The sequence below is a fragment of the Panulirus ornatus genome, chromosome 14, assembly GCF_036320965.1.
Source record: "Panulirus ornatus isolate Po-2019 chromosome 14, ASM3632096v1, whole genome shotgun sequence".
NCBI classification, from domain to species: Eukaryota; Metazoa; Arthropoda; class Malacostraca; order Decapoda; family Palinuridae; genus Panulirus; species Panulirus ornatus.
The window spans coordinates 41,714,902-41,737,460 of record NC_092237.1 but is presented as its reverse complement, the minus strand read 5'-3'; the positions used below and the strand labels follow the sequence as shown (position 1 = coordinate 41,737,460).

General features: G+C 40.5%; 1 protein-coding gene and 1 long non-coding RNA gene across 6 annotated transcripts in view; both read left to right on the top strand.

Annotated features, from left to right (window-relative positions):
* The window catches only part of LOC139753348 (endoplasmic reticulum-Golgi intermediate compartment protein 3), an 83,255-nt gene that overhangs the window by 5,237 nt on the left and 55,459 nt on the right, over positions 1–22,559 (top strand). For all 5 annotated transcript variants that reach the window (XR_011713690.1, XR_011713691.1, XM_071669705.1 and 2 more), the window contains exons 3-6: positions 3,055–3,174; positions 9,697–9,855; positions 11,471–11,590; positions 14,731–14,848. Coding sequence is in view for 3 of the 5 variants with exons in the window: in XM_071669705.1 (XP_071525806.1) it covers positions 3,075–3,174; positions 9,697–9,855; positions 11,471–11,590; positions 14,731–14,848 (497 nt within the window). In the remaining 2 variants the exon portion in view is untranslated. The remainder of the gene's footprint in view (positions 1–3,054; positions 3,175–9,696; positions 9,856–11,470; positions 11,591–14,730; positions 14,849–22,559) is intronic.
* LOC139753349 (uncharacterized) lies at positions 6,174–9,101 on the top strand. Its single transcript, XR_011713692.1, has 2 exons — positions 6,174–7,389; positions 7,625–9,101. It is a non-coding gene; the product is annotated as an uncharacterized lncRNA (long non-coding RNA).

Sequence of the window (22,559 nt, the reverse complement as noted above, 5' to 3'; positions counted from 1 at the left end):
ACAACAACTGACTCACTTCCCAAGCTCTCTCATCCCCAACAGACTTCATACTTGCCCCTCTTTCCAAAACTCTTGCATTTACCTCCCTAACAACCCCATCCATAAACAAATTAAACAACCATGGAGACATCACACACCCCTGCCGCAAACCTACATTCACTGAGAACCAATCACTTTCCTCTCTTCCTACACGTACACATGCCTTACATCCTCGATAAAAACTTTTCACTGCTTCTAACAACTTTCCTCCCACACCATATATTCTTAATACCTTCCACAGAGCATCTCTATCAACTCTATCATATGCCTTCTCCAGATCCATAAATGCTACATACAAATCCATTTGCTTTTCTAAGTATTTCTCACATACATTCTTCAAAGCAAACACCTGATCCACACATCCTCTACCACTTCTGAAATCACACTGCTCTTCCCCAATCTGATGCTCTGTACATGCCTTCACCCTCTCAATCAATACCCTCCCATATGATTTACCAGGAATACTCAACAAACTTATACCTCTGTAATTTGAGTACTCACTCTTATCCCCTTTGCCTTTGTACAATGGCACTATGCATGCATTCCGCCAATCCTCAGGCACCTCACCATGAGTCATACATACATTAAATAACCTTACCAACCAGTCAACAATACAGTCACCCCCTTTTTTTATAAATTCCACTGCAATACCATCCAAACCTGCTGCCTTGCCGGCTTTCATCTTCCGCAAAGCTTTCACTACCTCTTCTCTGTTTACCAAATCATTTTCCCTAACCCTTTCACTTTGCACACCACCTTGACCAAAACACCCTATATCTGCCACTCTATCATCAAACACATTCAACAAACCTTCAAAATACTCACTCCATCTCCTTCTCACATCACCACTACTTGTTATCACCTCCCCATTTGCGCCCTTCACTGAAGTTCCCATTTGCTCCCTTGTCTTACACACTTTATTTACCTCCTTCCAGAACATCTTTTTATTCTCCCTAAAATTTAATGATACTCTCTCACCCCAACTCTCATTTGCCCTTTTTTTCACCTCTTGCACCTTTCTCTTGACCTCCTGTCTCTTTCTTTTATACATCTCCCACTCAATTGCATTTTTTCCCTGCAAAAATCGTCCAAATGCCTCTCTCTTCTCTTTCACTAATAATCTTACTTCTTCATCCCACCACTCACTACCCTTTCTAATCAACCCACCTCCCACTCTTCTCATGCCACAAGCATCTTTTGTGCAATCCATCACTGATTCCCTAAATACATCCCATTCCTCCCCCACTCCCCTTACTTCCATTGTTCTCACCTTTTTCCATTCTGTACTCAGTCTCTCCTGGTACTTCCTCACACAGGTCTCCTTCCCAAGCTCACTTACTCTCACCACCCTCTTCACCCCAACATTCACTCTTCTTTTCTGAAAACCCATACAAATCTTCACCTTAGCCTCCACAAGATAATGATCAGACATCCAGTTGCACCTCTCAGCACATTAACATCCAAAAGTCTCTCTTTCGCACGCCTGTCAATTAACACGTAATCCAATAACGCTCTCTGGCCATCTCTCCTACTTACATAAGTATACTTATGTATATCTCGCTTTTTAAACCAGGTATTCCCAATCATCAGTCCTTTTTCAGCACTTAAATCTACAAGCTCTTCACCATTTCCATTTACAACACTGAACACCCCATGTATACCAATTATTCCCTCAACTGCCACATTACTCACCTTTGCATTCAAATCACCCATCACTATAACCCGGTCTCGTGCATCAAAACCACTAACACACTCATTCAGCTGCTCCCAAAACACTTGCCTCTCATGATCTTTCTTCTCATGCCCAGGTGCATATGCACCAATAATCACCCACCTCTCTCCATCAACTTTCAGTTTTACCCATATTAATCGAGAATTTACTTTCTTACATTCTATCACATACTCCCACAACTCCTGTTTCAGGAGTATTGCTACTCCTTCCCTTGCTCTTGTCCTCTCACTAACCCCTGACTTTACTCCCCAGACATTCCCAAACCACTCTTCCCCTTTACCCTTGAGCTTCGTTTCACTCAGAGCCAAAACATCCAGGTTCCTTTCCTCAAACATACTACCTATCTCTCCTTTTTTCACATCTTGGTTACATCCACACACATTTAGGCACCCCACTCTGAGCCTTCGAGGAGGATGAGCACTCCCCGCGTGACTCCTTCTTCTGTTTCCCATTTTAGAAAGTTAACACAAGGAGGGGAGGATTTCTGGCCCCCCGCTCCCGTCCCCTCTAGTCGCTTTCTACGACACGCGAGGAATACGTGGGAAGTATTCTTTCACCCCTATCCCCAGGGATAATATACACATATATATACATATACACACACACACACATACACATACACACGCACATATACACACACACACACACACATACATATATATACATATGAAAAATGTAAGAAACAATTTAGAAAACTGAAACTTCTAGCTTGAAATGAAATGAAAAATATGAATGTCACATAATGGTTCAACCTGTGGCTATGGAAAAAGGAAATGTATAATTTATTTACACAAACATCAATAGTAGTTCTCATCAATTTAACCACTGTATCAATAAGCTTCAATGTCTAAGCTACATTTTTTCTCCAATTTCACTATTTTCTTGTCAAAGCACCATGTATGAAAACTATCACTCCAGTAACACAACTATAAACATTTACTTCCCCTTTAAAAAAAAAAAGTGTTTAAGTGTTTAAGTGTCTGCTTTAAACTTTAGAATCAATGACCATTCAAACTGTAACCAGGAGATATCTAGTCAGATGTTTAATGTGGACAGTACATGTTTATAACATGTCTTTGACTTCATTTTTTAGATTAAGAATTACGTTCCTCTGCAAACAGAAAAAAATATATTACTTAATTGATGGTATGTGATATTGTTACGTGAATGTGAATTTACTATCAAGTAATATGAGATAGAAGCATATTTGTTTATAGTTTAACCATTGTTTTGAACATACACCATAGTTTTAAAACTGGCATTGATTTACATTTCTTTAACAGATAACTGGTGTAAAAGTAACATGGGGGCTGTTAGATATATTGCTGATAGACTACGTCAATTTGATGCCTACCCCAAGACCTTAGAAGATTTCCAAATTAAGACCTTCTCAGGAGCAGCTGGTAGGTTTTTTCACAAGTTATTGGATGACAGTCTTTCTATCTATCTATTTCTCTGATGTCTGTTCCTTTTGGTAAGTCCCTGATGGGGGTGGCCACAGCAAGTCTTCAGAACTGGTGAACTCCAGTGCCACTTCTTAGCCTGCAAGGGGGTGGCCACAGCAAGTCTTCAAAACTGGTGAACTCCAGTACCACTTCTTAGCTTGCAGTGCCTCACCCTTAACAGGCCACTGGTAGAGGGCAGCTCTAGCACTGTTTTCAGAGGCTCCTCCCTCATGTCCCTGTGTAATGTTCCAACCTACTACCTCTACCTAATGCTCCCACCTATTGTTCCTACCTGTTACTTCTACTTAAAGTTTATGTCTAATTCTTCTGTCTAATGTTTCCACTTGCTATTCCTATCTACTGCTCATATTATTTTGCCAAAAGGTAGCCCTTGGACACAGCGCTCTCCGGAAGAAAATCTGGAGTAATGACGAATGAGTTTTGTGAAATAAGTGTTGCCAAGTGTTATGTGTGTTAAGGAGAGATTGTATGTTTGTGGATAGAATCCCAGTAGTCCATGTGTGGGTGAGGCAGAAAGAAAAGACAGCTACATAGGTCAAAAGAGTGCATCTTGACAATGAAACCCCCTTATATAATGGGTTTCAGTTGTTCAACTTACAGCAGGATTTCCAGCGACAGAACTGTGTTGCAAGTTATGTTATAGGTATAAACATGTTGCCAAAAAAGTGTATGCTCTATTAACTGCCTACAAATATCACTAATACAAATTGTAGCTTTTGCATGTTTTGCAGAGATCCGATTCCTCACACCAAAATTTATAGAACCAACAGCAGGTAGATCACAATGTGGAATTGATTATTATCCATTCTCCATGAATTATTGCCTACAATGAATATCTGAATAGGAGTAATTAACTTAAGAGATGATTCACAGAACATCTGTGTGACTTACCATGTGTTTTACATACTTTATGCAATTAATCGAAATGGCAAACAGTATTGACATATTCTTTAGATATGATTTAAATGACCAAAAAATATTCCCCATATCTTTACAGGTCTCCCTGGGGATAGGGGAGAAAGAATACTTCCCTCGTGTTTCCTGAGTGTCGTAGAAGGCGACTAAAAGGGAAGGGAGCTGGGGGCTGGAAATCCTCCCCTCTCGTTTTTTTTTCTAATTTTCCAAAAGAAAGAACAGAGAAGGGGGCCAGGTGAGGATATTCCTTCAAAGGCCCAGTCCTCTGTTCTTAACGCTACCTTGCTAATGCGGGAAATGGCAAATAGTGTGAAAGAAAGATCTTTACAAGTAACATTCATTCTCAGACCAAGTATGCAATACCTTCTGTATTATTGCTAAACTAGATGACAGTGGTAAGAGTTAAAAAGATTTAAGGTAACACTATCCTATCAGAACTCTTAATGCATTGAAATACAGTTTTGAAAAGACATGGTACAGATGATAAGTCATCTATCATTTAATTTCAGAAAAGAAATGAAATGTAGATATAGATACAGATGATAAGTCATCCATCATTTGATTCAGAAAAGGAATGAAATGCAGTTATACTCAAATATTTCCAGCCTAGCATTCCAGAATTCAGCAACTCCCATAATTTGGCACTTATGAGGATAATGGTGCTCCATGGAATGCCAATGGTGTTTGTGAAATTTGTCACTTTTTGCCAGGGTATATACATCCAAGCCCATGCATCACTGCAGTCCCTGGTCTGCTCTGTTTTGATCCCAAGGAGTGTGTTTCTGCTGATACTCTTTGTTGTTACTGTGTTGTACTCTTATGATGGTGTCCAGAAATAGTCCAGGTTCTAGCAGTGAGTGCAGTGGTATGAGTGGTACAAACAAAGCACATCATGGTTGTTCAGAATGATTTAGGAAAGTTAAAGATGTTCATCTGCTGTGTAAGTGTGTAATTTTTTTTTTTTTTTTTTTTTTTTATACTTTGTCGCTGTCTCCCGCGTTTGCGAGGTAGCGCAAGGAAACAGACGAAAGAAATGGCCCAACCCCCCCATACACATGTACATACACACGTCCACACACGCAATATACATACCTACACAGCTTTCCATGGTTTACCCCAGACGCTTCACATGCCTTGATTCAATCCACTGACAGCACGTCAACCCCTGTATACCACATCGCTCCAATTCACTCTATTCCTTGCCCTCCTTTCACCCTCCTGCATGTTCAGGCCCCGATCACACAAAATCCTTTTCACTCCATCTTTCTACCTCCAATTTGGTCTCCCTCTTCTCCTCGTTCCCTCCACCTCCGACACATATATCCTCTTGGTCAATCTTTCCTCACTCATTCTCTCCATGTGCCCAAACCACTTCAAAACACCCTCTTCTGCTCTCTCAACCACGCTCTTTTTATTTCCACACATCCCTCTTACCCTTACGTTACTTACTCGATCAAACCACCTCACACCACACATTGTCCTCAAACATCTCATTTCCAGCACATCCATCCTCCTGCGCACAACTCTATCCATAGCCCACGCCTCGCAACCATACAACATTGTTGGAACCACTATTCCTTCAAACATACCCATTTTTGCTTTCCGGGATAATGTTCTCGACTTCCACACATTTTTCAAGGCTCCCAAAATTTTCGCCCCCTCCCCCACCCTATGATCCACTTCCGCTTCCATGGTTCCATCCGCTGACAGATCCACTCCCAGATATCTAAAACACTTCACTTCCTCCAGCCTCTCACCATTCAAACTCACCTCCCAATTGACTTGACCCTCAACCCTACTGTACCTAATAACCTTGCTCTTATTGACATTTACTCTTAACTTTCTTCTTCCACACACTTTACCAAACTCCGTCACCAGCTTCTGCAGTTTCTCACATGAATCCGCCACCAGCGCTGTATCATCAGCGAACAACAACTGACTCACTTCCCAAGCTCTCTCATCCCCAACAGACTTCATAAAGTGTGTAATAAAGCATAAAAAAGATGTATGATGATGTTACATAGTATTTTTGATGAATGCTCATGAGTTGGGAACATGGGACTTCTTGATAACCCTTTAAATCTGGTGCTTTGGTTCATCTTTGTACCCTTGACAGCTTGTTCATTGTAAAGAGTGCATCTTATGAATTATAAAGCTTAAGTAAAGAAATGACATGCAGGGAATATGTGGGAAGTGTTCTTTCTTCCCTATCCCCAGGGATAAGATATTTTCTTTTACCTGCAATAATTTCTTCCCTTCTGTGAGAATATGTTCAGAAAATTTTATGCCAAATATGGAAAATATGGTTTTGCCATGATAAAAAGTAGTAAAAAAAAGGACAGTGTACCACTGCTATATTTTAATGGAGAATTCCCACTGCTTGGGAACGCAGATGAAAATTAATTCAGCACCCAAAGGTTAAACTTTCAGAGTCAAATATAAACATTCTTTCGTTGAATCTACATGTTATGCTCGCTTTCTGTTGCTGTGATTTTCCCTGGCATGTCAGTATAATGTCTTTTGTATGAAAGATAAAACACCTAATGACTGCATAACACAAACTGGTACTGATTTCCTTTTAAATACTTTTGAATGAATGTTTTTATGAGGCTTCATGCAAGGGATTGATTCTTCATGGTGGGCAATTTGAATGCAAGAACAGGTGATGTGGCTATTGAGGGTATACTTTGGGTGTATGAGGTACTCATGAACAGCTTGTGTAGTTGAGTGCTGAGGAAAGACCAGTGATTGGGAATACTTGGTGTAAGAATGATACATCCATGAATAAATGTGAGTGGGATGATATTATCAGTGTAACAATTTTTTTTTTTTTTTTTTCCTCGGTAATAAGTGTTTTTCTCTAATTGATTATGTCTAAAACGATAGAAAATGGCTAGTATTCCCTTAAAACTTTGCTTTTGTGATCAGAACAGTGGTATTTAGAACATTCCAGATAGATTCAGTGCTGAGTAGCTGATATAGAACTTTCTAGAAGTTTCCAGTAATGTAGATAGTAGTATGAATATAAGGGCCTTAAGCCAACCAGTTCAGTTTAGATCTAGCTGCCTAAGTGGATACGTATACATTTATTTTTCTGAGATGGCATCTAGAGGCTGCAAGCATCTGGCTAAAATATGCAAGGCCTACAAGGCATATTTCTGCATGCCTTTTGGGGATCAAAACAAAATCTGGGCACCACATTTCACAAGCGAGCTCTGCAAAAAAATACTCTGGAAGGTAAGATAGACAATTGTTACTCTTTTGGATGGTGGAATTTTATGATATTGTTTAGAATTTTTGTAAGTTAGAAATATTTCAATTTTATTTTTTTTGAAGAATTTTCAGTTTTTGAAAAAAATATGTATGGAATATGCTGAGAAAATTGTGTACACACTAGTCATGGGTGAAATAGATTTATAAACAAGTATATGATTTTTTTTCATAATCATAATTCTATATTGTTCTTTTGCAGGATGGTACAGAGGGGAAAAGGGGAAAAGAGAGCCATGAAGTTCACTATCCCAAGAATTTGGCAGAGACCCACTGAGCACTCAAGCAATTGCTGCTTCTGCACGTTGGACCCACCCAAAAGTCGGACTGGCAATACTGCACTTGCTATCATGTGTCTGGACCTTCTATCATTCATTGCCCTGGTGCCACATGGCCTTGAGCTCTCCGTACCCATTCCTCCAGAGAGAGAGCAGCCATCGTTAGAACAGACCAGCAATTCTGAGGTGGTGGAAGACATTGTAGATCCAGATTACAATTTCAGAGTTGCAGCTGAGGAGAGAAACCATTACCACTCCTGTCAAAAAACTTCAATGACTTGATAAGAGATCTTGGCCTTACAAAGTCCAGTGCTGAGCTTTCGACATCTAGGCTCAAGCAGAGGAACTCGTTGGATGAAAGTGTGCAAATCACAAACCAGAGGAAGCATCACCTAGGTTTTTCCAGCTTCTTCACCCATCAAGATGGGCTCCGCTTCTGCCACAATGTAACCACTCTGTTCAGGGCAATTCGAATCGCCTGTAACCTGAATGAGTAGAGCCTCTATATTGACAGCTCATCCATGAGCCTCAAAATTGTGCTGCTTCATAATGGGAACAAGTACCAGTCTCTACCCCTGGTTCACTTGGTGCACTTCAAAGAAGAATACAACAGTGTCATCTTGAAGTATGAGTACAGCTGGGTGGTCATTGGAGACTTCAAAATGGTGGCATTCCTGATGGGTCTCCAAGGTGGTTTTACCAAGTTTCCCTGCTATCTTTACCTTTGTGACAGCAAGGACTTTGTGGTGCACTACCACAGGACTGGCCACAGTGGACCTAATTCACTTTGGAGATGAACATCAAGTGGGAGCCACTGGTGGCCTTATGAAAACATTTGTCACGGCTCTAGATAAGGGGTCTGCAGCCTTCAAGTGCCTTCAAGACTTCTTCCATGAGCTGTCTGAGGCAAAGGTCAAAGCTGGTTTCTTCATCAGATCACAGATAAAAAAGATCCTGGAGTGCAAGGAATTCCCAAAGAATCTCACTTGGAAGGAGAAAGCAGCTTGATACATCTTTGTTGCAGTGGTTTGGGGCTTCCTGGGTAATCACAAGGCTGAAAACTGTATGGGGCTGGTTGAGACTATGGTGAAGAGCTATGACAGAATGGGCTGCAGGATTCCCCTCAAAGTCCATATCCTTGACGCTCATTTTGATAAATCCAAGGAGAACATGGGAGTGTGCTCAGGGGAATAAGACAAGTGCTTCCACCGGGATATACTGGACTTTGAAAGTCACCACCTGGGAACTTAGAACAAGAACATGATGGGAGATTATATTTAGGGTCTGATTCATGAAAGATATTTACAGTACAATCATAAATCATGAAAAACTACTCACTTATAAATCTTTTGTGATCACTTTTGTTTAACATTAGTGTAAATACATGTTAATTTTTATTCATATGTTGTTGTTTTTCTGATTTTATGGGAATAAAAATGTGCAAATTCACTTGTCCATTTGGAAATAGGTAAATTTCAAAATATTACTGTCCTGGTCACAAAAGCAAAGTTTGAAGGGAATAATAGCCTTTTTCTTTACTTTTTATGAGTAAGTGATCAGGAATAAAACTTACTACCCAGGAACAAAAATTGTTACACAGTGTTATGTGACAATTGACATGCATGCAAAGGAGAAACTCTTGTATGTGAATGTGCCGAGAGGGGTAGGTGTTGGATATCTGATCACACCTTAGTGGAGACAAGTTTCTGATTTTATAATGGAAATGACATAGATGGGAAGATAATGATGAAAGTTATTAATCTTGGATATGCACCTTGTGTGGAGATTTTCTAAAAGAAATTGAAGAGTAGCATGAGGTGAGAGCAAATGAAACTGGTGATGGGTAGAGTGGTAAGTGTTTAGGGAAGCAGTGCTATTTATATTCTGTTTACTTCTATATGCTGTTCTGTATATATGATTTTGCATACAGGTAGTTCTTTTCAAGGAAGAGCTGTGCATATCACTAGGTAACAAATTTGATGTACTTTTCCAACAGTGACCATTGTGGCTATAATAATCACGGCTTTGCTCTTCCTGTCGGAATTTTATGACTACCTTACACCAAAGATCGCTGAAGACTTATTTGTTGATACTACAAGAGGAAGCAAACTAAGAATCAACTTAGATGTCGTCTTTCCAAACATTCCCTGTAACAGTATGTATCTTTGTTTTTTATCTGTGAGTGTAATTTGTTATTCACTAAATTGATGCTAACGTTTTATAAGTTCTTGGCAAAAAAATCCTGAAAGGTTTTTATCACTGCTCACTTCTCTGCTTTAACTGATTCTGAATGTCATTTCTAGGCAATATAGTCTCTTTCTTGTTCTCTGTTGTTGACTTCAAGCCATCCTGGACAACTGGTATAACACCTCTCATTTATTCTTATTGTAATTTTTTTCACATACATTCCTTTCTTACATGCATACTGCATTAGCAGTTCCCCGTTGTTGTAGCATTCCTTATTTATGTGGCAGTCCATGCTCTTTGTTATTTTCACTAAACTTTTTACCCCTTGCTTAGAAATATATTGCATGCACAAGTGGTAACACACATCTCAGTAAACTCACTGACCTGGTAATAGTGATGATGTTATAAGATTTTCTGTTTGTTGTATGTAGTATTACAGAGCAAGAATTTGTAAAGAAAGGCATATGTAAAGAAATAGAGACCAAAAACAGCATCTCATCCTTATAATTATTGCAAACATTTATGCATGGATGAGCTAGCTGGACATGCCTTGTTTACCGTAGAAGTATGAAGTACTGGGAGGGTTATTGTTAGCAATGAGTTGATAAAATGTTCATGAATTTAGAAGTTGTACCATATTTTAGGCAGCATTTAATTCTTGAAATATGATTGGATGACAAGGATTGTAGAGGTCCAACAGGATTTGATGTATTATGAATGTTGGCCAAGACACTCTGTCTCAGCACAAGGATATGTAGCCTTTGGAAGATTAAGCTGTGCTAAGACTTCACCTAGAGGAGCTTCTTACACAGTCTCCTTTAGAGGATTGATGTGAAAATGGTCATTCTACTGATAGGGTTTCCAAGATTTTCTTATGATACATAGATCCTTCTCCCTAGTAGATCTTTTTGGTAATACTACACAAGGTGAAGACAAGTGAGGAACTCCCTCAGTAAGCTAGCTTTATAATTTGAAAATCTGTATATCTGTATCTCTGATGCCTGTTCCAATTGGAACTCCCTGAAAGGGGTGGCCATGGCAACAGAGTCTAAAGCTGAAGAAATCAAGTGTGGCTTTGAAAAGTGTTCTGTTAAGCTAGAATCTTCACTTAACATCCACCTTTCCTGGCTCACCAGCAAACCTCTAGTACAGAGGTTTGCTGGTGGGAAGTCATGGCTAGGTATGTGTAATATATACAGGATATATTTTAAACAGATTATTCAGTCTGTTCTTGAGACATGTTATAAGTACACTTTTTGGGTGCATTAAGTAAGGGAGGAGACTAGAATGAAAACATGGTTTTCATTGGTTCAGAGCGTACTCTATTGACATTCTAATTCCCTGTTTTTTACCTCTGAATTTTCTCTCATGATTAGCTTAATCATATGTCTGAATTCACTTGTCAAGATTGTCAGTATTATATATCAACTCTCTTATCTCCCTTTCTGACCACACTTTCATTGGGAAATATGTAGAATAGAATGTATCAATAGATAGTTATTTTTGTAATGGCAAATGAAATGGTTGGAAAATTGCTTTTAACTGGTGTGTTATTACTATTTCTTATTGTTTTTAATGTGTAGTGTTGAGTCTAGATGCCATGGATCTAAGTGGGGAGCAGCATGTCAACATTCATCACAACATATATAAGCGGAAACTTGACTTGGATGGCCGACCCATACAAGATCCAGAGAGACAAGAACGTAAGTTTAATTCTTTAGAAATGGGTTTTGTTTTATAAGTGGAGGGTGAGGTGAATAAATTTTTAGGAGTAAAGTAATGAGAACTGTTTGTAAACCTCTAGAGAAAATGTATGTGATGAAACTGATTTAATTAGTGAGTCTGGCAGTGGGTGTAAAGTATTACAGTCTGTAACTCTTGTGTACATTTTGTTGGAGGAAATACTATCTACCTGTCTATCTGTCTTTCATGCCTGTTCTAGTTGGAACTCCATCAAGGGGGTGGCCATGGCAATAGCCTCCATAACTAGTGAATTCCAGTGTCGCTTCTTATCCTTTAGTGCCTCACCCTTTACTGGCCACTGGTAGAGGGCAACTCTAATGCAGTGTTTGCAGAGGCTCCTACCTAATGTTCCTACTGACTACTTCTATCTAATGCTCTTATGTACCTTTTCTACCTAATGCTCCTGCCTAAATGCTCCTACCTACTACTTCTGTCTGCTGCTCCTACCATTTTGCAAGAAGGCAGGGCTAATGTATAGTGCTCACCACTGGAAAATGTATACTTACAAGGAACGAGTTGTGTGAAGTAAGAGTTGTCAACTTACGACAGTGAGAGATTGTATGTTTTTGGACAGAATGCCAGTTGTCTACATGTGAGTGAGGCAGAAAGAAAGGACAGCTACCTGGGTCAAAGGAGCATTACTTGACAGTCACTGAAGGGCAGGCTCACTAGCAGCTGTTGCTGACCCTTCCAATACCCAGGTGGATAGTACTGGTAATATATGAATAAACATTACTCTTAAAAAAGAATTCATGTTATCAAGAATAATGGCCCACATTATTACAGTGATAGAATGTTTAAAGCTACTGAATGATTTAACAAAGCTTCAAACCACACAAGATAGTGCACCCACAACTATCATTGGCTACCCAGCAACCACAATCACTCAACACTTTCATGGAGAAACATAGATCCCCCAGTACAGCCCCACCTCACCATGCCATCCAAGCTGCTGAGTAACTAACTATCAACCACAAAGTAAAAATAAAAAGCTTCCCCCTGCCTCTCACTTATGAACCATCTACCCACATATCTCCCCCCACCCCAAATAAATATAACACTGACAAAGCACATACACACTGAACTAACCCAATAAACATTAAACAGCTGACCTTCTAACTTGGTCTTAGATGCCAGCCCACCAGACATATACCCATCGGAAACCACACACCCAAGACAAACAGGAGTCACACTCTCCTGCTTACACTCTGGATTTATATGAATATACAAGTACCTTGCCTTCCTTTCCCAGGAGTCCCTTCTATCCTTAAAGGTTTCAGCTGTTTGTTATTTTCTGTGTTACTGAGGTTGTGCCAGGAACAAATGAAGAAATGGCCTCATTCACCCACCTCCATTTTTCTAGCTGGCACGTGTATTGCAACGAAACACAGCCCCTTATCCACAACTATATCCTACAGACCTCTCCATAGTTTCTCATCTTCTTCATATACTTAGGTTCAGTCCACTGAAAGTTTCTCATTCCCTGTATACAGCATCCATCTAATTCACTGTATCTTATGCATGCCTTACACCCTCCATGTTCAGGCCCTGAGCGCTTAAAACCATTTTTACTCCATCCTTCCTTTTCCATTTTGGTCTCCCCTTCTCCCATTCACTTCTGACTCATATATCCTCTTTGTCAGCCTCTTCTTACTCATTCTCTCCATATGTCCAAACCATTTCACTACACCTTCTTTAGTTTGCTCAACCATGCTCTCTTTATTACTACTCTTTTCTCTTTCCCTATCATTTCTTGCTCGATCATCCCTACTCAGGCAATATATATCCTCATACACGTCATTTCCGACACATTCACCCTCTTCCACACATTCTCGTCAGTGGCTAATGCTTCACATTTAAACACCATCATGACTACTTTAGCTTTCTAGATAGTGATTTCTGCACACACTCCTCAATGCTCCTAGGTCCTTTACCCCATCACCCACCCTATGTAACTCAAGTTCAGTTCCCATGGTTCCATTAGTTGTGAGGTCATGTCATGTCTAAAACCTTTCACTTCCTCAAAGTTTTTCAATTCAAACTCACACCCCCAATTGTCTCTCTCCACTGCTAAAATTAATAACCATGCTTTTATTCATATTTACTCTCTCCTGTCACTCAATATCCCAACTTCAGAAACCAATTTATGCAGTTTCTCATTTGAATCTGCCACCAGTGCTGTATTATTAGCAAACAATAACTGACTTACCTTCCAGGCAGCCTCACCTGTGATGGACTGCAGACCTATCCCTCTCCCCAAAACCATTACATTCTCTCCCTTAAGCACTCGGTATATAAACAGATTGAATATCCATGGTGACATTGCACACCCCTGCCATAGACCCACCTCACTTGGTCTCACCCACCTGGAACCAGGCCTGCATGGATTTGAATCCTGGGCATGGCAGTTGGCTCTCACCCAACCTAAGTGTTTATCCTCCCCTTGGGGCTGGCCAATAACTGGCATAGGTTGGGGTATGTGTGTGTTTTTGTGTGTGTATACACAGGAATACAGACATAATTCATATTTCCAAGGTTAAAAGATTGGGCAACACTTGTGTAAAAGTCTCTCTCCCATAACACACAAATAGTGATCTCTAATAGTAATCATGTTTTCTCACAGGATATGTTACCGTATGCCGTGTTTTACATTCTCTTTAGTATGTGTTCGTAGGCACTTCTTTGCCACAGTATTTATGGCCAGGATAATATTCACTAGTTAGATTCTTAAATGTTGCTCTTCTAACCCTCAAAAACTGTGGTCTACTTATGGATGAAGTATATGAAAAATTTAGGATATTTGTATGGCAGAAAGTTGGGTCAAAACGCAAATGAGATTATCTGTTATATGAGTGTAAACAGATAGTATTATTATTTGTACAGTTATTTGTAATTTTCACAGTTTATCTTTCATTGCTTAGAATTTTCACTTATTACTATGGATATTGCACTACCTGTTGTACTTGAAATATACTCTTCCAGTCATATTACTGGTTTTTTCTTCTATGTTACAAAATCACCTGAATTCTTATCATTAACTTGTTGCATTTTCATTTCTGTCCATTCTTTAAAGGTATGTGATTGTAAAATTTATTTTCAGAAATTGGACATGGGACGAAGCAAGAATCTTTGAATGTTGCCTCAGACAACAAAACTGAAACCACATCCCCAATTCCCAATTGTGGGAGTTGCTACGGAGTAGAGACAGAGAAGGTTAAGTGAGTATGATTTTGGGCAATTGTACAGTCCAGCAAAGTAATAATGAGAACCTTTAGGAGAAAAATTAAATTAGATAAATAGACTTGTGTTAGGAAGTACCAGTAGAGATTGAGTGTAGAATGGCAAAAGGTGAGAGCAAATGATGTGAGGGGAGTGGGTAAGGAGTGTGATGTCTTTAGGGAAGCAGTGATGGCTTGTGCAAAAGATGCATGTGGCATGAGAATGGTGGGAGGTGGGCAGATTAGAAAGGGAAGTGAGAGGTGGGATGAAGAAGTAAAGTTGTTAGTGAAAGAGAAAAGAGAGGCCTTTGGACAATACTTGCAAGGAAGGAGTGCAAATGACTGGGAGATGTATAAAAGAAAGCAGAAGGAGGTCAAGAGAAAGGTGCAAGGGTTGAAAAAGAGGGCAGATGAGAGTTGGGGTGAGAGAATATCATTAAACTTTAGGGAGAATAAAAAGATGTTTTGGAAGGAGGTAAAAAGATGTGCATTAGACAAGAGAACATATGGGAACATTGGTGAAGGGGGCAAGTGGAGAAGTAGTAGCAGGTACAGAAACTCCAGACTGACAATAACATAACTCATTGCATCTATACTGATGGTTCTTGCGATTCTGCCACTGAGAGGGCAGGCAGTGCTGCCATTGTGACCAAGCCTAATGGCAATAGATTAGAGAAAAATGTTAGAATAAACAATTGGGAATCTACTCTACAAACTGAATTGCTCGCCATACTTATCGCCCTTGAGCAGGTAGAAATTACTGCCACAGACAGCTTGATTATCTCTGATTCTTTATCTTCACTACTTGCCCTTAACTCCCTAAGATCAGAATGTAACATGCTGGTCTCTGAAGTCAGACACAAATACTGCTCAAGGGATTCAGATCAGATTGTTATGGATTCCCTCTCATATAGGCCTCTGTGAGCATGACAAAGCTGATGCTTTAGCCAAACTTGCACTAAGTAAAGGTGATGTTGAAAACAATGTTGGGTTATCAATTAGAACCCTCAAAACTGCGATTAGAACAGATCTAATTGACCTCTTTAAAGATGAGTTCAGTTAAGCATAAGTAGAAACATTTTCCATCACAGTGAGATATGTAAAGTAAAACATGTATATGGAAAAAATAATAAGATCAGCAGATTACGTGATGCTGTAACTGCCAGACTAAGACTAGGCTATAGGTACTATTGGCTCTTCAGCCTAGCTAGATGTATTAACCTTGTGAATTGTAAAGTTTGTGGTCAAAGACTGGACACAAACTAGAACACTATGTCTTAGAATGTGAAAAAATAGAGCCTTTTAGGGATAGATCTAAACAAACTGCAAGAAATGTCACAATGCCTTATTATTAATAACAAGATACCTGAAATTTTAAGGTTGTATCCACATTTTGCATTGTTGGTAAAACTTACCGTATGAAACTCTGTAATGTATGTACTGAAATACACACTGTAACATCTTATGTAATATCAACCCACTGGGGATTTATTAAGACTCTTTGTGACCCCAGTAAAATTTTTGTGCTACTGCTCACAGGATGAGAATGGGGTGTACAAAAAATTTCCCAGGGACACCAACACAAATCAATCATAATGATGAAGTAAGAAGGAAATGGAATGAATATTTTGAAGGTTTGTTGAATGTGTTTGATGATAGAGTGGCAGATATAGGGTGTTGTGGTCAGGGTGGTGTGTGAAGTGAGAGGATCAGGTAGAATGGTTTGGTTAAAAGAGAAGAGGTAGTGGAAGCTTTGCAGAAGATAAAATACGGCAAGGCGGCGGGTTTGGATGGTATTGCAGTAGAATTTATCAAGAAAGGGGGTGACTGTGTTATTGATTGTTGAAGGCATGGACAGAGCATCAGACTGTGGTGTGTGTTATTGATTGTTGAAGGCATGGACAGAGCATCAGACTGTGGAAGAGCAGTGTGGTTTCAGAGGTGGTAGAGGATGTGTGGATCAGGTGTTTGCTTTGAAGAATGTGTGTGGGAAATACTAAGAAAAACAGATGGATTTGTATGTATCATTTATGGATCTAGAGAAGGCATATGTTAGGGTTGATACAGATGTGTTGTGGAAGGTCTTGAGAATATATGGTGTGGGGAAGTAAGTTGCTAGAGGCAGTGAAAAGATTTTGCCAAGGATGTAAGGCATGTGTACGATAAGGAAGAGGGGAGAATTATTGGTTCCCAGTGAGCGTTGGTCTACGGCAGGGGTGTGTGATGACCCCATGGTTGTTTAATTTGTTTATGGATGGGGTGGTTAGGGAGGTAAATGCAAGAGTTTTGGAGAGAGGGGTGAGTATGCAGTCTGTTGCGGAAGAGAAGGCCCGGGAAGTGAGTCAGTTGTTGTTTGCCAGTGATACAGCTCTAGTGGCTGATTCGTGTGTGAAACTGCAGAAGTTGGTGACTGAGTATGGAAAAGTGTGTGAAAGGAGAAAGTTAAGAGTAATTGTGAATAAGAGCAAGGTTATTTGGCTCAGTAGGATTGGGGACAAGTTAATTTGGATGTAAGTTTTTGAGTGGAGAAAAATTGGAGGAAGTGAAGTGTTTTAGATATCTGGGAGTGGACTTTGCAGCGAATGGAACCATGGAAGTGGAAGCGAGTCACATGGTGGGGGAGGGGAAAAAGGTTCTGGGAGCAATGAAGAATGTGTGGAAGGAGAGAACGTTATCTCAAAGAGCAAAAATGGGTATGTTTGAAGGACTAGTAGGTCCAACAATGTTATATGGTCGCGAGACATGGGCTATAGATAGGGTTGTACGGAGGAAGGTGGATGTGTTAGAAATGAAATGTTTGAGGACAATATGTGGTGTGAGGTGGTTTGATCAAGTAAGTAATGTAAGAGTAAGAGAGATGTGTGGAAATAAAAAGAGTATGGTTGAAAGAGCAGAGTAGGATGTGCTGAAATGGTTTGGACATATGAAGAAAATGAATGAGCAAAGACTGACAAAGAGGATATATGTGGCAGAGGTGGAGGGAAGAAATGGAAGACCAAATTGGAGGTGGAAGGATGGAGTGAAAAAGATTTTGAGTGATCGGAGCCTAAACATACGGTAGGGTGAGAGGTGTGCAAGGAATATAATGAATTGGAATGATGTGGTATACCGGGGTCGACGTGCTGTCAGCGGACTGAACCAGGGCATGTGAAGCATCTTAGGTAATCCATGGAAAGGTCTGTGGGGCATGGATGTGGAAAGGAAGCTGTGGTTTCAGTGCATTATACATGACAGCTAGAGACTAAGTGTGAACGAATGTGGTCTTTTTTGTCTCTTTTCCTGGCGCTACCTCACTGAAGTAGGGGTAGCAATGCTGTTTCATGTGGGGCTTGGTAGCAACAGGAATGGATAAAGGTAAGCAAATATGAATATGCTCATGTATATATATATATGTATATGTCTATGTGTATATATATGTGTGTATATGTTGATATGTATATGTATGTATATGTGCATGTATGGGCATTTATGTATATATGCCTGTTATATGTTAGGGGGGAGAATGCAAGAGTTTTGGAAAGAGGGGCAAGTATGAAGTCTGTTGGGGATGAGAGAGCTTGGGAAGTGAGTCAGTTGTTGTTCGCTGATGATACAGCGCTGGTGGCTGATTCATGTGAGAAACTGCAGAAGCTGGTGACTGAGTTTGGTAAAGTGTGTGAAAGAAGAAAGTTAAGAGTAAATGTGAATAAGAGCAAGGTTATTAGGTACAGTAGGGTTGAGGGTCAAGTCAATTGGGAGGTAAGTTTGAATGGAGAAAAACTGGAGGAAGTAAAGTGTTTTAGATATCTGGGAGTGGATCTGGCAGCGGATGGAACCATGGAAGCGGTAGTGGATCATAGGGTGGGGGAGGGGGCAAAAATTCTGGGAGCCTTGAAGAATGTGTGGAAGTCGAGAACATTATCTCGGAAAGCAAAAATGGGTATGTTTGAAGGAATAGTGGTTCCAACAATGTTGTATGGTTGCGAGGTGTGGGCTATGGATAGAGTTGTGCGCAGGAGGATGGATGTGCTGGAAATGAGATGTTTGAGGACAATGTGTGGTGTGAGGTGGTTTGATCAAGTAAGTAACGTAAGGGTGAGAGAGATGTGTGGAAATAAAAAGAGCGTGGTTGAGAGAGCAGAAGAGGGTGTTTTGAAATGGTTTGGGCACATGGAGAGAATGAGTGAGGAAAGATTGACCAAGAGGATATATGTGTCGGAGGTGGAGGGAACGAGGAGAAGTGGGAGACCAAATTGGAGGTGGAAAGACGGAGTGAAAAAGATTTTGTGTGATCGGGGCCTGAACATGCAGGAGGGTGAAAGGAGGGCAAGGAATAGAGTGAATTTGATCGATGTGGTATACCGGGGTTGACGTGCTGTCAGTGGATTGAATCAGGGCATGTGAAGCGTCTGGGGTAAACCATGGAAAGCTGTGTAGGTATGTATATTTGCGTGTGTGGACGTATGTATATACATGTGTATGGGGATGGGTTGGGCCATTTCTTTCATCTATTTCCTTGCGCTACCTCGCAAACACGGGAGACCGACAAAGCAAAAAAAAAAAAAAAATATATATATAGGAGGGTGAAAGGAGGGCAAGGAATAGAGTGAATTGGAGCGATGTGGTATACAGGGGTTGACGTGCTGTCAGTGGATTGAATCAAGGCATGTGAAGCGTCTGGGGTAAACCATGGAAAGCTGTGTAGGTATGTATATTTGCGTGTGTGGACGTGTGTATGTACGTGTGTATGGGGGTTGGGCCATTTCTTTCGTCTGTTTCCTCGCGCTACCTCGCAAACGCGGGAGACAGCGACAAAGTATAAAAAAAAAAAAAAAAAAAAAAAAAAAAATATATATATATATATATATATATATATATATATATGTGGTTTGATTGACTAAGTAATGAAAGGGTAAAAGATATGTGTGGTAATAAAAAGAGTGGTTGAGAGAGCAGAAGTGGCTTTGTTGTAATAATTTGGACTCGTGAGGATGAGTAAGGAGGATTAACAAAGAGGATGTACGTGTCAAAGATGGAGGGAACGAGGAGAAGTGGGAGACCAAATTGGAGGGGGAAAGATGGAGTGAAAAAGATTTTGAGTTATCGGGGCCTGAACATGCAGGAGGGTGAAAGGCGTGCAAGGAATAGAGTGAATTGGAACGATGTGGTATACTGGGGTCGACATGGTGTCAATGGATTGAACCAGGGCATGTGAAGCGTTTGGGGTAAACCATGGAAAGTTCTGTGGGGCCTGGATGTGGAAAGGGAGCTGTGGTTTCGGTGCATTATTACATGACAGCTAGAGACTGAGTGTGAACGAATAGGGCCTTTGTTGTCTTTTCCTAGCACTACCTCACACACATGAGGGGGAAGGATGTTGTTATTCCATGTGTGGCGGGGTGGCGATGGGAATGAATAAAGGCAGACAGTATGAATTATGTACATGGGTATATATGTATATGTCTGTGTGTGTATATATATGTGTACGTTGAGATGTATGGGTGTGTATATGTGGTGTGTGTGGACGTGTGTGTGTATGCATGTGTGTGTGGGTGGGTTGGGCCATTTTTTCGTCTGTTTCCTTGCACTACCTCGCTGGCGCGGGAGACGGCGACGGAGCAGAATGAATAAATAGATAAATATATATAGGGGAGAAAGAATACTTCCCACGTATTCCCTGCATGTCGTAGAAGGCGACTAAAAGGGAAGGGAGCGGGGGGCTGGAAATCCTCCCCTCTCATTTTTTTTTAAATTTTCCAAAAGAAGGAACAAAGAAAGGGGGCCATATGAGGATACTCCCTCAAAGGCCCAGTCCTCTGTTCTTAACGCTACCTCGCTAATGCGGGAAATGGCGAATAGTATGAAAAAAAAAAAAAAAAAAAAAATATATATATATATATATATATATATATATATATATATATATATATATATATATAAAAATATATATATATATATATTTTTATTTATTTATTATACTTTGTCGCTGTCTCCCGCGTTTGCGAGGTAGCGCAAGGAAACAGACGAAATGAAATGGCCCAACCCCCCCTATACACATGTATATACATACGTCCACACATGCAAATATACATACCTACACAGCTTTCCATGGCTTACCCCAGACGCTTCACATGCCTTGATTCAATCCACTGACAGCACGTCAACCCTGGTATACCACATCGCTCCAATTCACTCTATTCCTTGCCCTCCTTTCACCCTCCTGCATGTTCAGGCCCCGATCACACAAAATCTTTTTCACTCCATCTTTCCACCTCCAATTTGGTCTCCCTCTTCTCCTTGTTCCCTCCACCTCCGACACATATATCCTCTTGGTCAATCTTTCCTCACTCATCCTCTCCATGTGCCCAAACCACTTCAAAACACCCTCTTCTGCTCTCTCAACCACGCTCTTTTTATTTCCACACATCTCTCTTACCCTTACGTTACTCACTCGATCAAACCACCTCACACCACACATTGTCCTCAAACATCTCATTTCCAGCACATCCATCCTCCTGCGCACAACTCTATCCATAGCCCACGCCTCGCAACCATACAACATTGTTGGAACCACTATTCCTTCATACATACCCATTTTTGCTTTCCGAGATAATGTTCTCGACTTCCACACATTCTTCAAGGCCCCCAGAATTTTCGCCCCCTCCCCCACCCTATGATCCACTTCCGCTTCCATGGTTCCATCCGCTGCCAGATCCACTCCCAGATATCTAAAACACTTCACTTCCTCCAGTTTTTCTCCATTCAAAATCACTTCCCAATTGACTTGACCCTCAACCCTACTGTACCTAATAACCTTGCTCTTATTCACATTTACTCTTAACTTTCTTCTTCCACACACTTTACCAAACTCTGTGGAAGGTATTAAGAATATATGGTGTGGGAGGAAAGTTGTTAGAAGCAGTGAAAAGTTTTTATCGAGGATGTAAGGCATGTGTACGTGTAGGAAGAGAGGAAAGTGATTGGTTCTCAGTGAATGTAGGTTTGCGGCAGGGGTGTGTGATGTCTCCATGGTTGTTTAATTTGTTTATGGATGGGGTTGTTAGGGAGGTAAATGCAAGAGTTTTGGAAAGAGGGGCAAGTATGAAGTCTGTTGGGGATGAGAGAGCTTGGGAAGTGAGTCAGTTGTTGTTCGCTGATGATACAGCGCTGGTAGCTGATTCATGTGAGAAACTGCAGAATATATATGTATATATATATATATATATATATATATATATTTTTTTTTTTTTTTTTTTTTGTCGCTGTCTCCCGCGTTTGCGAGGTAGCGCAAGGAAACAGACGAAAGAAATGGCCCAACCCACCCCCATACACATGCCTTGATTCAATCCACTGACAGCACGTCAACCCCAGTATACCACATCGCTCCAATTCACTCTATTCTTTGCCCTCCTTTCACCTTCCTGCATGTTCAGGCCCCGATCACACAAAATCTTTTTCACTCCATCTTTCCACCTCCAATTTGGTCTCCCTCTTCTCCTCGTTCCCTCCACCTCCGACACATATATCCTCTTGGTCAATCTTTCCTCACTCATTCTCTCCATGTGCCCAAACCATTTCAAAACACCCTCTTCTGCTCTCTCAACCACGCTCTTTTTATTTCCACACATCTCTCTTACCCTTACGTTACTTACTCGATCAAACCACCTCACACCACACATTGTCCTCAAACATCTCCCCTCCAGCACATCCACCCTCCCGCGCACAACTCTAT